At 52.1% G+C, this 13,112-nt stretch overlaps 1 protein-coding gene across 22 annotated transcripts in view; it reads right to left on the reverse strand.

The window, feature by feature from the left end:
* Positions 1-1,325: 1,325 nt before the first annotated feature.
* TPM1 (tropomyosin 1) overlaps positions 1,326-13,112 on the reverse strand; it is a 31,638-nt gene continuing 19,851 nt past the window's right edge. For 4 of the 22 annotated variants that reach the window (XM_060174381.1, XM_060174371.1, XM_060174370.1 and 1 more), the window contains 5 exons: positions 12,476-12,546; positions 11,629-11,704; positions 11,201-11,263; positions 9,813-9,882; positions 1,326-2,150 (listed from right to left, as the gene is read on the reverse strand). In XM_060174381.1, coding sequence (XP_060030364.1) covers positions 2,068-2,150; positions 9,813-9,882; positions 11,201-11,263; positions 11,629-11,704; positions 12,476-12,546 — 363 coding nt within the window. In that variant the 3' untranslated portion in view covers positions 1,326-2,067. Of the gene's footprint in view, positions 2,151-3,297; positions 3,387-6,705; positions 6,912-8,249; positions 8,389-9,812; positions 9,883-11,200; positions 11,264-11,628; positions 11,705-12,194; positions 12,271-12,475; positions 12,547-13,112 lie in introns of those variants that run through there. The other 18 variants (XM_060174382.1, XM_060174373.1, XM_060174372.1 and 15 more) reach the window with 7 other exon arrangements.

Genomic DNA, 13,112 nt, shown 5'->3' on the forward strand with positions numbered 1-13,112 from the left:
AGGATGATAAAGGACCTACTGGGGGTTGTATTGTTATACGGAAAACCGACAAATGTTATGCACGTACAAAAACTATTGTATTTACTGTCAATTGTAGCACATTTATTCCCCAATAAAGAAGTTTAAAAAAGAGATGTATTCTTTCAGAATCCAAGTATTATCCCCGTGTCCACATGACTTCTCTGTGCATAACACCTTCCTCTACCTGTGTTCCGCCCACCCCATCTCTTGGCAGCACAAGCTGAGCCAACTTGTGCTGTTTATGCTCTGGTTTTGTTTGCTTAAGTCTTCAATTGGGACCTACGGTCTTGCTTGTTTGTAAGTTTGAGAAAATGGAGATGGAGTGGAATTTAGAACTTAACATGAGGTAGAGAGTAGACTATCACAAAGGTGTTTAGGGTGACCTTTTTTCTTTCCTTTTCAATGCCACCAGGGCTCACTGCCTGCCTGATGAATACACTGCCCCCTGGTGGTCATCCCCCCTCCTTTTCTTTTTACTAGATAGGATAGACTGAAATTGAGGAGGGAGGAGGGAATAGAGGAGACCCCCGCAGCTCTGCTTCACCATTCATGAAGCTCCTCCCCATCCCCACAGGTGGAGACTGGGGGCTTGAACCCAGGGCCTTGTGCACGGTGTTGTGTGTGCTCAACCAGCAGACTCGGTGCCATCACCCACGGATGGCCGATGGGTGCGAGTCACGCTGAAGACTTCGCTAATATTGGAAGGGGAAGCCCCCGAGCTGCCAGTAACTCCACGGACAGCGACTATCTTATCCTCCTGTCAGTCTGTTTCCTTTCACCCACCCAGTCAAGTGCAGATGAATACCCCCAACACGGAGAGAGTTGACTCTTGTATTTTTTCCTGTCTAGATGCTCTTTCGAGAACTTCTGAGAGAATTAACGAGAAACCCAGTTTTGGGGAGACTGTCTGGCCCTAAGAACTGCCCTGTGAGGTACGATTTTTTTTTTTTTTTTGTCTCCAGGGTTATTGCTGGGGGTCAATGCCAGCATTACGAATCTATTGCTCCGGGAGGCCATTTTTCCCATTTTGTTGCCCTTGTTGTGGTTGTTATTGTTATAGATCAGAGAGAAATCGAGAGAGGAGGGGAAGACAGAGAGGGGGAAAGACAGACACCCGCAGACCTGCTTCACTTCCCGTGAAGTGACCCCCCCACCCCCGCAGGTGGGGAGCTGGGGGTTCGAACCAGGATCCTCACGCCGGTCCGTGCGCTTAACCTGCTGCACTACCGCCCGGCTCCCAAGGCACAATTTTTTTTAGGCCACCTCAAGTTGGCAGAGTGAAAACAGACGACAGGACTACCGCCTTTAGAAAACGTCCTACCATGTGCATTTTATTTCATTTCGTACGTTTGCAGTTACAGCTCAGAAACGAACATGGTTCTCCTTTTTTCTTTTCTCCCTCACTCCCCCTGCCCCTCCCACCTTTACTGATTGCAAGAAGTGCTCAAACCTTGTCCATTCACGTGGAGAAACGACAGAGTGAACCCCCCCACCCCCAGTGCTCCCCTGTGTATGCTGGTCAGGACAGACAGACAGCTGAGAGCAGCGGGGCTCCCCACCCTCCTTGGCTTTGGTGAGTTGAGGCAGATGGGACCCACAGTCTCGAGGCAAAATAAATTAGCGCTGAGTAGAATTCGAGACGGCACACGAGTGGAGCCGAGATCGTGGACGGATCTGCGCCTGGCTGGTTTTGCGATGCGAGTCCTCAGCCGGGTGGCTGTGGCACTGCGTGGACTGCTGCTTAGTGTGGGTCCGGACCGACCGTGCGTGCGGCGCTGCCAACTCTCCACCAGCGTGGCCCCACCTATGAGCGCCCCTTGCCCTGGCTGTGTTCCCCCCTAACTAGCCCCCTCACCTAACTGGCATTTTGTGTATGTTCCTGTGACAGTGGTAAATATATATATGTATAAAAAAAATGCTTTAAAGTTCCCCCCTCCCTTTTTTTTTTCCTTTCTTTTCCCCTCCCAGGGTTGTGTGTGTGATCCCAAAGCAAACCAGACAAGACACAATGACAGGGAGAGCGTGTGCCGGTGGCCAAGGAGGCGTTCACATGTTGTTTAACTCCAGTAAAGTCTGATCCAGCATCTGATGCATGCTAAGGTTCTCTTCTTTGGCATGGGCCACTTTCTCTGCGGTGGGATTAGAAAGGTCGGTCGTGAATAGCCGCGCTTTGGGCACTGGGGCGGTCGGTACATTCAGGCAGGCAAACATGACGGGACGCGGGCGCGGGGTGATTAGAACTAGGCATGCTTCTAACATGGGTCATTTCTAGACATGGACCAGCTGTGCCCTGAAAGATTATAGGCAGGCTCTCGGGCGGGGGGGGGGAGGGGAGTGGAGGGCCGTCCTGCAAACCCACTTGGAGAATGATCTGCAGGCGGGTGTTAGGAGGGCTCCCTACCCCCACCCCCACCCCCACCCCCACCCCGGGCATGTGCCCTGGCTGCAGGCAGAGTGACTTGCAGCACTGAAGTCAAGACCAGTGGACAGGCCCTCAGTGGGCTGGGAGTTGTGCTGTAATTGACAACCCCCTCACCAAAAAACAAAAACACACACACTCAAGAGGACATGAACTAGGGGTCTTTGCCAGCTTCTGCAAAGACATTATTTCTGCTGCTTATTACTCCACATGGTTCATGCACACTCCAGTAGGACATTCCCTTGTTATTCTTAAAACAGCGTTCTACTGATTAATTCACACGGCATTCTCACCAGATTCCAACGTTTTTGAGATGGAATGAACACATTACCTGCCAGGCGACCGGGAACTTCCGACATGAGCGCCTGTTTCCAAAAGTGATTTTGCCCAAGCACAGATACATTTATTCATGTTGCCAACACTACTAGACAGTTGGGAACCAGGAATCTGTATACATAATGGGATCTATATATATTATATATGACCCGCCCCATATAAAACATATATGTAGTCATATACATTCACATCCCTCTGCTTTGGCTAACTTAAAGCAGGACTCAGTTCTCTGCAGGAAATATAATCCAGTTTTTTTTTTTTTTTTTTTTGGTTCTCATTATGCACCAGAGACCTGCTATTGCAACATATGCTGAATGTTGGTGCGTTTTTCCATAAACATTGAGGCAGATTTGCCATTGGAATCATTCTGGGGTTGGAGAGAATTTAATTATTCCAGAGAGAATGAGGACAAGGCTGGCCTCTCAGGAACTTGTCAGCAGAAGGCAGCTATTTACAACTCGGTGCGTCCTAGCGATGCCAGTTTTAAGCCTTCCTCCATCCCTAGAATGGTAGCTCCCCCCCCACCCCCCTGGAGTTTAATCCTCATTCAGGGCCAGCTTTAGTTGGTTAGTTAGGCGACGGTTTTGCTCCAGTTGCTGGTAGAGTTGATCTGGACAGGTCAGCAAGCAGGTTAGCAGAAAGAGGAGGCAGAAGGAAGAGAGGTTAGTCAGATCCAAGGAGAGGGAGGGGACAGGGAACAGAGATACCTGGGGCACTGGTCACAAGTGGAACGGTTACCGGTTCTGAATCCAGGAAGGGTGGGTGGTGAAAGGCCTGGCAGACTTAGGAAGAGCTGGATTTCTCACTTGGGGGTGGGGTGGGGAGGCAAGGAAGTGGACAGCAAGGTAACAGGAAAGTGAGGGTACCCCCCTTCCCATCCCCTTGGCGGAGACCCACAAAAACCAGCACACTCCTTGCTGGGTTACCCCCACCTAGAAGCTCTTTGTGTTTGATGCGAGATGGATGTACACACCTACATGAGGAGAGAAAGCACCAATTCTACGTGCTGGTGTTTGCTGCCATGGCTGGGAAGCCAGTCAGAGGGTCAGTCTGGACTTGTTGGCCCAGGGCAGCCCAGCATAGTCAGAAGCCTGGCTGCTCCCAGAAGAGCTGGCAGACACCCCCCCCCCCCGCTTTGGGTGACAATGAAAACTGGGGTCTACAAGTTCAACCGAGAAGCTGACAGTCTGAGCCTCCGTAAAGACACTGGTCTCTCAGGCCCAGGGCTTGTCGGGAACATGCTGTGACTGCCCTCTCCTTTTGGACGAAGAGCCGGCTTCCTCTAGCTTGTGCATTCAGGTTCTCCCAATATTGTAACTGCTGGTGTCAAGTGTCCCTTCTTGTTGGGTGGGACCATTCTGTCAACTCAAGACTTTGCCCCTCACCCATTCTCCACGACAGTTGGCCAGTCACTGCAGCCCGGGAGACAGCACAGTGGCTAGAGCTTAGGACTTGAAAGCACGGGGTTCCTGAGTTCAATCTCCGACACCACGTGTCCAAAGCTCTAGCCTGGGCTCTGACACACTCGACTTGCTGTCTGTCTGTCCTCCCGTGCATCCATCTCCCTCCTAGCTCATCCATCCCCCAGCACCCAGCTCCTCTGGAGACAACCGTTTGCTTAGACCGCACGGGAAGGCTCTGGAAGGGCTTCCATAAAAAGTGCGTCACTAGAAAGAGCTGTCCGCCTGCTCAGCATTAACTCTCTCCAGATTCGTCCGTCTGTCTCTGGCTGCAAGCAGGGAGCCTCGGAGAGGGACCTGCCTCTACTGCCCTGGATTTAAAAACAGAACAAGGCAGGAGTTGAGGCCCAAGGCAGGTCTAACATGGCTGAGGAAAAGAACGGTGTGACGTTACAGAAGGCTGTGTGCTCTCACGGAGATGCCACCAGGCCTCCACCTTACTTTTGATTATTATCTTCATGTACTGGGCAGAGACAGAGACATCGAGAGGGGAGGGGGAGGCAGAGAGACACCTGCAGCAGTGCTTCACCACTCGTGAAGCTTTCCCACTGCAGGTGGAGACTAGGGGGCTCAAACCCAGGTCCTTCTGCTCTGTACCATGTACGCTCAACCAGGTGCCATGGCCCCCAGCCCCAGGCCTCCATTCTGATAAGCAAACACTACCACTGCTGGAACGGTTCAATCTGCAGCCCTCCTGAACCCCGCCCTCTCCGTGCTCTGACTTTGGAGTGGGACTGACTTTTGGTTTGTCGAGATTTATTTGAGATGGTGGGATATCAGTCACCTAGAGCTAAGAGAAAACTAAATAGATGAGAACCACCCATACTTAAAACACAAGAGGATGGTCTGGTATGTGGTATAGTGGATAAAGCACTGGACTCTCAAGCATGAGGTCTTGAGTTCAATCACAATCTAGTACATGGAACCACATGGTTCTATCTTTCTCAGTAAAATCTAGAACAATTACAAAAGTAAAACACAGGATGAAAATAGCCAGACTAGAAGGGAGGAGACATGATGGGGAACACGAAGTCCATTTCATTTGAAAGTTCTCATCTTGGGGCCAGGTGGTGGCGCACCTGGTTAAGCACTCACATTACAGCGCGCATGGACCCGGGTTCAATCCCCCCATTCCCCACCTGCAGGGGGAAAGCTTCACAAGTGGAGAAGCAAGGCTGCAGGTGTCTCTCTGTCTCTCCCCCTTCATTTCTCTCTGTCTCTATCTAATAAATAAAAATACAAAGTTCTAATCTTTTGCTTGCTTTCCCATGAGAATGGCCCAGGTTCCTAGGTTTGAGTCCCTGTTATACTGAAGGACGTTTCCACACTCTGGTCTTTCTATCTGAAAAAGCTGGCCTGTGGCAGTGGAGCCCCAGTGACAGAAAACAACACCACCAAACCAATAGTTTATGCATATGTACACTTCTAATGTTGCAATGTGTGGTTTACTTACAAAATAGTAACTGCTGCTGTTTCTGAAGTGAAAGACAGCCCAAATAAAACGGAAGTACATCCTGAACACTTTCTACCAGTTGTTTAGGATGAAAAAAAAAAATCCACCTGAATGGCTCTATTTAAAAAAAACAAGTCCACAAATGAACAAAGCTATGAAGACTGAGATGACCTGTGTACAGCACGTCTCAAAAGGAACAGAGCGGTCATGTGTAATAACCCAAGATGCCAGCCAGCCCATCAGAATGAGGGAGGCTGAGCAGTGGGCAGCCTTTCAGGTGATCCAGAGGCTCTTTGTGCTAATAGAGAGATGCTCAGTGGTAGCCTCCACCTGTCCTGGTGAGGCAGAGTCCTTTCCCACCACCCCAAGCTGCAGGTTCCTAGTACAGAAGGGTGGGTGTGGAGTCATTCCTTTAATATATATATATATATATTTTTTTTTTTGGATGGAGAAATTGAGAGGGAAGGAGAATATAGAGAGACAAAGAGACACACTTGTAACTTCATCTCTGGTGAAGCTTCTTCTCCCCACAGATAGGGAGTGGGGGCTTGAACCTGGGTCCTTGTGCACTTAACCAGATGCATCACCACCCAGCCCCCTGGAGTCACTCCTCATGGGTTCTTTGTCCTCCAGTGCAGGCTGGTGGAAATAGCAAAGCAGAGGGTTCACATGCACTACAGTCAACCTCTGGCAGAGACGATGATTGGGGCAGAACTCCCACCTCCAGTGAGGAAGGTCTCTGGATTCCATCCCAGAACCTGCAGACTCTCTGATGGTCAGGGGCCCTCAGAGCTCAGGGAGGGACTCAGACAGGAGTGTTAAGGCTCCACAAGGAGCCGCCACCTTAAGAAACTCTTAGCATTGTGTCAAGATCAGAATAAGATGGAAAATGGAAAGTGGGGAAAAAAAAAGACAAAACAAAAAAGCAAGGAAGAGGCAGCCCCCTCCCCCCCATAGGTGTGAAGCGCTGAGATGAACATGCCAATGAACAGAGCGTGGAAGGAACAGCAGGCAGAGAGAGCTTACAAGGTGTTTTATTTTACACAAAGAAAGAGCTTCTGTACAACAGAGGGCACAGGCGTGCCTGACCCCGTGTGGGACTCTAAAAGGAAGGGCCGGCCGGCCAGGGTGAGCTGCAGGACAGACAGACTGCAGAGCTCAGAGAGGTGGGACATCCAGCTTGATGATGGGGTCTTGGGAGGACTGAAGCAAAGAAACTTATCTGCATGAAGAGAAGAGATGGGAGAAAAAGAACAGTGACATAGTGGGTCTGAGAAGCAAGCGGGTAGAGCACACAGGACGCATGCGGGGAGGGACACACGGAACCTGCCAGTGGCCAGCACCCCCTGGAGGATACGGCCCACCTTGCCCAGCAATGCCCAGGCGCCCTCTGGGTGAGGCTGCATCTCAACTGGATGCAGGGGCAGAGAATTTAACAGCACATCTGAAGCGAAACCCGCCCCTAAGACTAACCGTCCTAGACACCCGGAGCGCCTGCAGAATCGCCCTAGTTTAGCACCAGAAAGGCCCTTAGAGGCGGATGAGCTGTTCCCCCACCCCCATTGACCAATCAGGGGAGAGAGGGTGGGATGCTCTCCAGTTGCCACGGTGACAGCACCTCTAAGGATAAGGTAGCAGGCTCATGCCTCACTCGCCCTTCAAGCTGCCCTTTCCCCCTTCCTTCTCCTGTGTGGGTCAAGGGCTGGCAGGTGGACCCGTGGTGGTTCGGGGCTACACAGTTAGAATGGAACATTCCAGATTAGGAGTCCGAGTTCGAGTTTAATGCATGGCTCAGGTCTGGTTAGTCGGAAGTCAATTAGTTCCAGATTCTCCTGAGAATAAGGCCATCTACTTCAACCCTGTAGCCTCATAGTAATCAACATCGTGTTTCTAACTCCCCAGACTCCTGGGGAGCACACTTCTGTGTCTATCTCTCACTTCTTTGACACGGTGTTCATTCTGCATTCTGGGTATTTTAATTCCTTTTCAACAAACACAGAAAATGAGAGGCCTGGTTATTTGGCCGAGGGCTCTAATGAACCCAGGTCATTCTGAGACTCGCAGAGTAAGCGTTGGGCGATTCTATAGCACCATTCTTAAGGGAATGCCAGTAGCCTCACACTGTGGTGGTGCTTCCATTTACATACGTATAGCCCTCATTTTCATAGGGAAATGCAGGGCCTCAGGCATGCATGTCTGTGTTCTAATGGACTGAGCATCAGTGCCGCAGCTGGACATTAGGCTTTTTTGTGTTGGTATCCCTTGAGAAGTTAGTGCTGGCACGAGCGCATGGCCCTGTAATTTTACTCGAGGCTACTAGCTGCCTTCCCAAGAAGGGCAAGGGCTCCAGCTGTGCCGTCCCAGCTCATTTCCTGCCGAGGGGTGGGTGACCCCACTGGGAAGCTGACAGAAGTGTCTGAAATGGACTTGATCTACTGGCTTTCCGTTAGTCGAGGGGGAGCAGATGGTGACTAGCCTAGGTTACGCGTGAGAAGTCAGCGGAGAGGCGTGAGGGCGGAGGAGGAGGCCCGGCAGAGGTGGGCTGGCGTGGGAGCGTGCGGGCGGGCGGGTGGGCTGCGGGCTGCAAGCGAGCGAGTGAGCGGGGCGGATGCACATTTACATGGAAGTCATATCGTTGAGAGCGTGGTCCAGCTCCTCGCTGATGGCTTTGTACTTCAGTTTCTGAGCGTACAGCTCGTCTAGGGCCCGGGAAGTGGGAGGCAGAGGTGCGAGAGCATGGAGGGCGCCGGGGAGGTGGAGGGTGCATGGGGTGGGACGCGGCACCACCCCACACGGAGCGAGAAAAGGGCAGCGCAGGCGGAAGAGGTGCCCCAGCGGGCAGCCAATGTGGCGACGTGCGTTTGGGGTTTAAAATGAATCGATAATGGAAAGACAAACAAAACAAAACAAACAAACAAAAAAGAGACAAAACCCATTAGAAAATAAAACGAGGACACTCAGTATGAAGAAATCACAGTCGACTCGGTGGGTGGGCAGGCCAGGGCGAGCCGTGTATGAACCTGGGCGAGTGCACACACGGGTAGATTCTGGGGTGGGGGGAGGACATGGCTCTGCCCTACAGCTCGTTCTGATCACTGCCCAAAGGAGACGGCCGGGCCACCTGTGACTATCAACAGCGGGGGTTGGGGGGATTAACACCTGTGGGCAGTGTTGTGGAAGGCTGACCTGTGGCTGTGATCCCGAATCCTTATCTGGTTCCACCTTTAAACCCCCAACTCCCAGAGGACAGTGTCTCAGTGTCCTTTCAAAGTGCCCTGTGACTGTTCCGAAGGCTCAGGGATGGAAGGCGGCCCCGTGGTGGCAGACAGCCTCATGGCTCCTTGTCACCCTCTCTCCTCCACTCTTTGGTCTTATCACCTGCACTGGTCCCATCTCTAGCTCCTTCTGACCTGGATACATTTTACTTTGTTGCTTTTTTCCACAAACTTCAGCGCTGAGTATTTAGGATTCCTGGGAGAAGGGAAGTGCTCAAGCCCCTTACATAGTCCCAGTGTCTCAGGGGAGGAATGCATTAAGCATAGTAAGAGCCCAGCTACCTCAGGAGAGAAATGTTTGATATTCAATCAAGATATAATGCTCTGTTACACCCCCCCCCCCACTCCGCACTGTAGCTCAGAGGGCAACAGCTCTAATCCTAAGTCACTTGAGAGACTTCAAACCCTTGCACAGAATTCTCCCCCCTGGAAGCTGGGTGGTGTTGAAAGTCCATGCTCTTCTGACTCCGTGGCCAATGTCACCTCTACAACTACCCCACCCTGGAGTGGAAAGGACACCCGCTACACTTCTGCAGAAGGGTGATGTGAGGCTGCAAGGTCGGCAGGAGAGAGGTAGGACCTGTGGCTGGCGGGCCGCCAGGTGAGCAGAAAACTCGGGGCCCAGAGCTTAAAGAACCACAGAGTGAGGACCACAGAGTGAGGACCCGGACGGGAAGAAGGAAGAAGGTGCAAGAGCAGAGGAGGCTGGAGTTGAATGCCCTGGGATATGGATAAATCCTTCTTCCAGAGCTCAGGACTCAACCCTACGGGTCATATTAGGAAAAGAAATAAAGGAAAAAACAAAACAAAACAAAAAACACCAAACACCAGAAGGCATAAGCTCTTACCTTCCAAATCGTCGATGCTTTTCTCCAATTTAGTTACAGATCTCTCTGCAAACTCAGCCCGAGTCTCTGCCTGTAAGGGTTCAAGTGGTTTCAGTCAGAACTGGGTCAAGGTGGCTGGGCAGTGGAGCACTCGGTTAAGTGCACACATCACCACACACGAGGACCTGGGGTTCAAGCCCCCACTTAAGCCTGCAGCGGGGAAAGCTTCAAGAACGGTGAAGCAGGTCCGAGGTGTCTTTCTCCCTCTCTCTGTCTCCCCCTCCCTTTCTCAATTTCTCTAATAAAAACAGGAAAAAAAAAAAAAAAAGGCCATAAGGAGTGGTGGATTCGTAGTGCACAACTCTGATGGCTAAAACCAAAACGAAACAATCTGGTACAAGTGGCTTCAGAGGGAGAAGCGGAGAGTAGAAATCAAGCAAAGCCTGTCAATGTGGCCCAGCCCAGACATAAACCCAAGTCCCACTCCCCTCTGGATGTGGGCTTATCAAAACGAAAAAAAGTAAAGCAAAAAGGGGAAAAAAAAAATCAAAGGAGTACCTCACTACAAAAAGACAGAAACAGCTTGAGGGTGTGGATCGATTTGCCAATGCCCATGTCCAGCGGAGAAGCAATTACGAAAGCCAGAACTCCCATCTACTGCACCCCATAAAGAATTTTGGTCCAAGGGAGTTGGGCAGTAGCACAGCAGGTTAAGCGCAGGTGGCACAAAGGATCCCGGGTTTGAGCCCCCGGCTCCCCACCTGCAGGGGAGTTGCTTCACAGGCGGTATCTTTCTCTCCCTCTCTGTCTTCCCTCTCCTTTCTCTATTTCTCTCTGTCCTATCCAACAAGATATCGATAACAATAACTACAACAATAAAACAAGGGCAACAAAAAGAATTATATATATATATAGGAATTTTGGCCCCTACTTCCAGAGGGGGAGAAATGTTAGTGGGAGGATGACCAGAGGGCTCTGAACTTCAACACCACTGGGACCCAGAGAGAGTAGAGATAAAAAGGACTCTGGGGAGTCGTAGTAAGTGGAGGTGTGGCCAAGAAAGGAAGAGAAGGCAGAACCATAAAAAAAGGGGGGCGACTATATAAATATAAACACAGACGGTCATGGAAACAATAGCCAGCCCATGTGCAAGACCTTGGGAGAACCATCGCAGTTTCCAACGGAGGGAATGGTGGTGGGAACGGCGTGGAATTGTACCCACTACTTCGTAATTTAGGAAAACAGTATTAAATCACTAATAAACGAACGAAAGAAACCAAAGGGCCTGGCTGGCTGGTTCCATGAAAAAAAACCTCAGGCTCCCCGCCCGCTCACCCGCCCGCCCCTCCCCATCCCTGGACACATCGCCCGCCCGCCCGCCCGCCCCTCCCCACCCCCGGACACATCACCTCCTTCAGCTTGTCGGAAAGGACCTTGATCTCCTCCTCGTACTTGTCTTCCTTCTGGGAGTACTGGAACGAGAAGGGCCCAGATGTCAGGCTGGCACTCGCTCACTTGATCCTGCAGCAGATGCCGGGGCTCCCCGAGGGGGTAACGGAACCTCCTGCTATCACATAGCGGGCTCGATTGTTTTACAGGCGATCGATCGAGTCTCCGGCTGGCACTCAGCTTAGATTAAACGGTGGGGGCCGGCACAGGTTCCCCCCGCCCCGCCATGGGCCGTATTCTCAATTCGATAAAGTGATCTGTTATCCAGGAGCCATCGAGAAGGTGCCGCTGATGCCAAGGCCTGGGGGGGGGTCTGGGATGAGCGGGGGGGGGGGGGGGGGGCGGGGGAGAGGGGGTGCCTTGTCCCCTGCACGTGCTCCTGGCCTACCTTCTCGGCCTGAGCCTCCAGTGACTTCAGGTTGTTGGTCACAGTTTTCAATTCTTCTTCAAGCTCGGCGCATTTGCTAACAGTTTTTCGACCAGAGGTGGAAAGGGTGGTGGGTGAAGCCAGAGGAAGGAAGGAGAGACAAAAGGGGGGAGAGAGACAGAGAGAGAGAGAGAAAGAGAGAGAGAGGGATGGGAGAAAACAAAAGTGAGAATCCAAGGCCCCAGAGGACACGGTTCGGCGGCCCGAAATGAAGCCAGATCATCATGTCGAGGGGGCAGCTTAGTTTGGCAGGAGGACCTTGGGGAACCCCCAGCTCCCCACTCTCTGGCTGTGATGATCTGGCTGCTTTTCTGGCTGGACCAAAGAGCGCTTATGGAGAAAAAAAAAAAAAAAAGACGACGAAAGAGTGTCAAGGACCCAGACAGAGCACTGAAGCAACAGGTGAGAGCGGAGGAAGGCGTGATGGAGGTGCAGTCACTATGTCAACAACGGGCCGGGAGGCATTGGAAGATCAGAGACGCCTGGGTGGCGGTTAGACCTACGGGCCACACATGAGCCATCAGTACCTTTTCCTCGGCAGCCACTAATGCTTTCAAGGTCTGATCCATTATTCTTAGCTGTTCTTCCAGCTGTCGGACTTGGCTGTTAGTGGACACAGGAAATGCACAAGGCCATTCTCAAAAATCAGTGTGCAGGAGGGGGCAGGGCATGCAGTGACACACACATCTGGATACAGACGCCCCACACAGCGGGTGCTGGGCGGATTGGGCGCGGGGCCCGGCAGGAGGTCATGCTGTTTAGTCACCGTGGCAGAGCCCCACGCATGCACAGCCGGTGGCCCTCTTACCCTTCTGAGAGTTCGGCCCGCTCCTCTGCACGCTCCAGGTCACTCTCAATGATGACCAGCTTCCGGGCCACCTGCAGCAGGATGCAATAGGGGTCACGGAGGCATGAACGAGGGACACGGAAGGGTGTGTGTGGTGTGATCTCTCAACTCCTGGGAGTTCTCTCCTGCAGATGGGACTCGCTTTCCTGAAGACACCAGAGCAGCGGGTCTCCGTCTCTATCCCAGCCCCAGGTGCTTAGTTATTTGTGGGCTGGCTTGTGTTTAAGTCCAGCTCCCCCAGCCCCCTGGGAAAGTCAGCATCATCTCACAGCAGCCAGACTGAAGTGGGGAAGACTGGAGGGCTCTGGATGGACCGCCTCAGAAACAGAAGCAGTGCGAAATGGCGGGATGGAGTTGTCTCTCACGCAGAGAAGACAGCGGGCTATTGTGAGACCCTCCAAGGTTCTCTTTTTATTTGCGGAGGTCGTCAAAAAAAACGAGGAAGGGGTGGGGTGGGGCCAACTGGGAACCCTCTCAGCCAGAGAGGACAGTGAGGACAAAGTCAAGCTCACACCCTCAAGCACCTGTAAGAGCTGCCTAAGAGTTCAGCCTCTCCCTGAGGTGCTGACGCCACTGCTGGCAGGGTGGGTGTGGGCTG

This window comes from Erinaceus europaeus, chromosome 16 (assembly GCF_950295315.1).
Source record: "Erinaceus europaeus chromosome 16, mEriEur2.1, whole genome shotgun sequence".
Lineage (NCBI taxonomy): Eukaryota > Metazoa > Chordata > Mammalia > Eulipotyphla > Erinaceidae > Erinaceus > Erinaceus europaeus.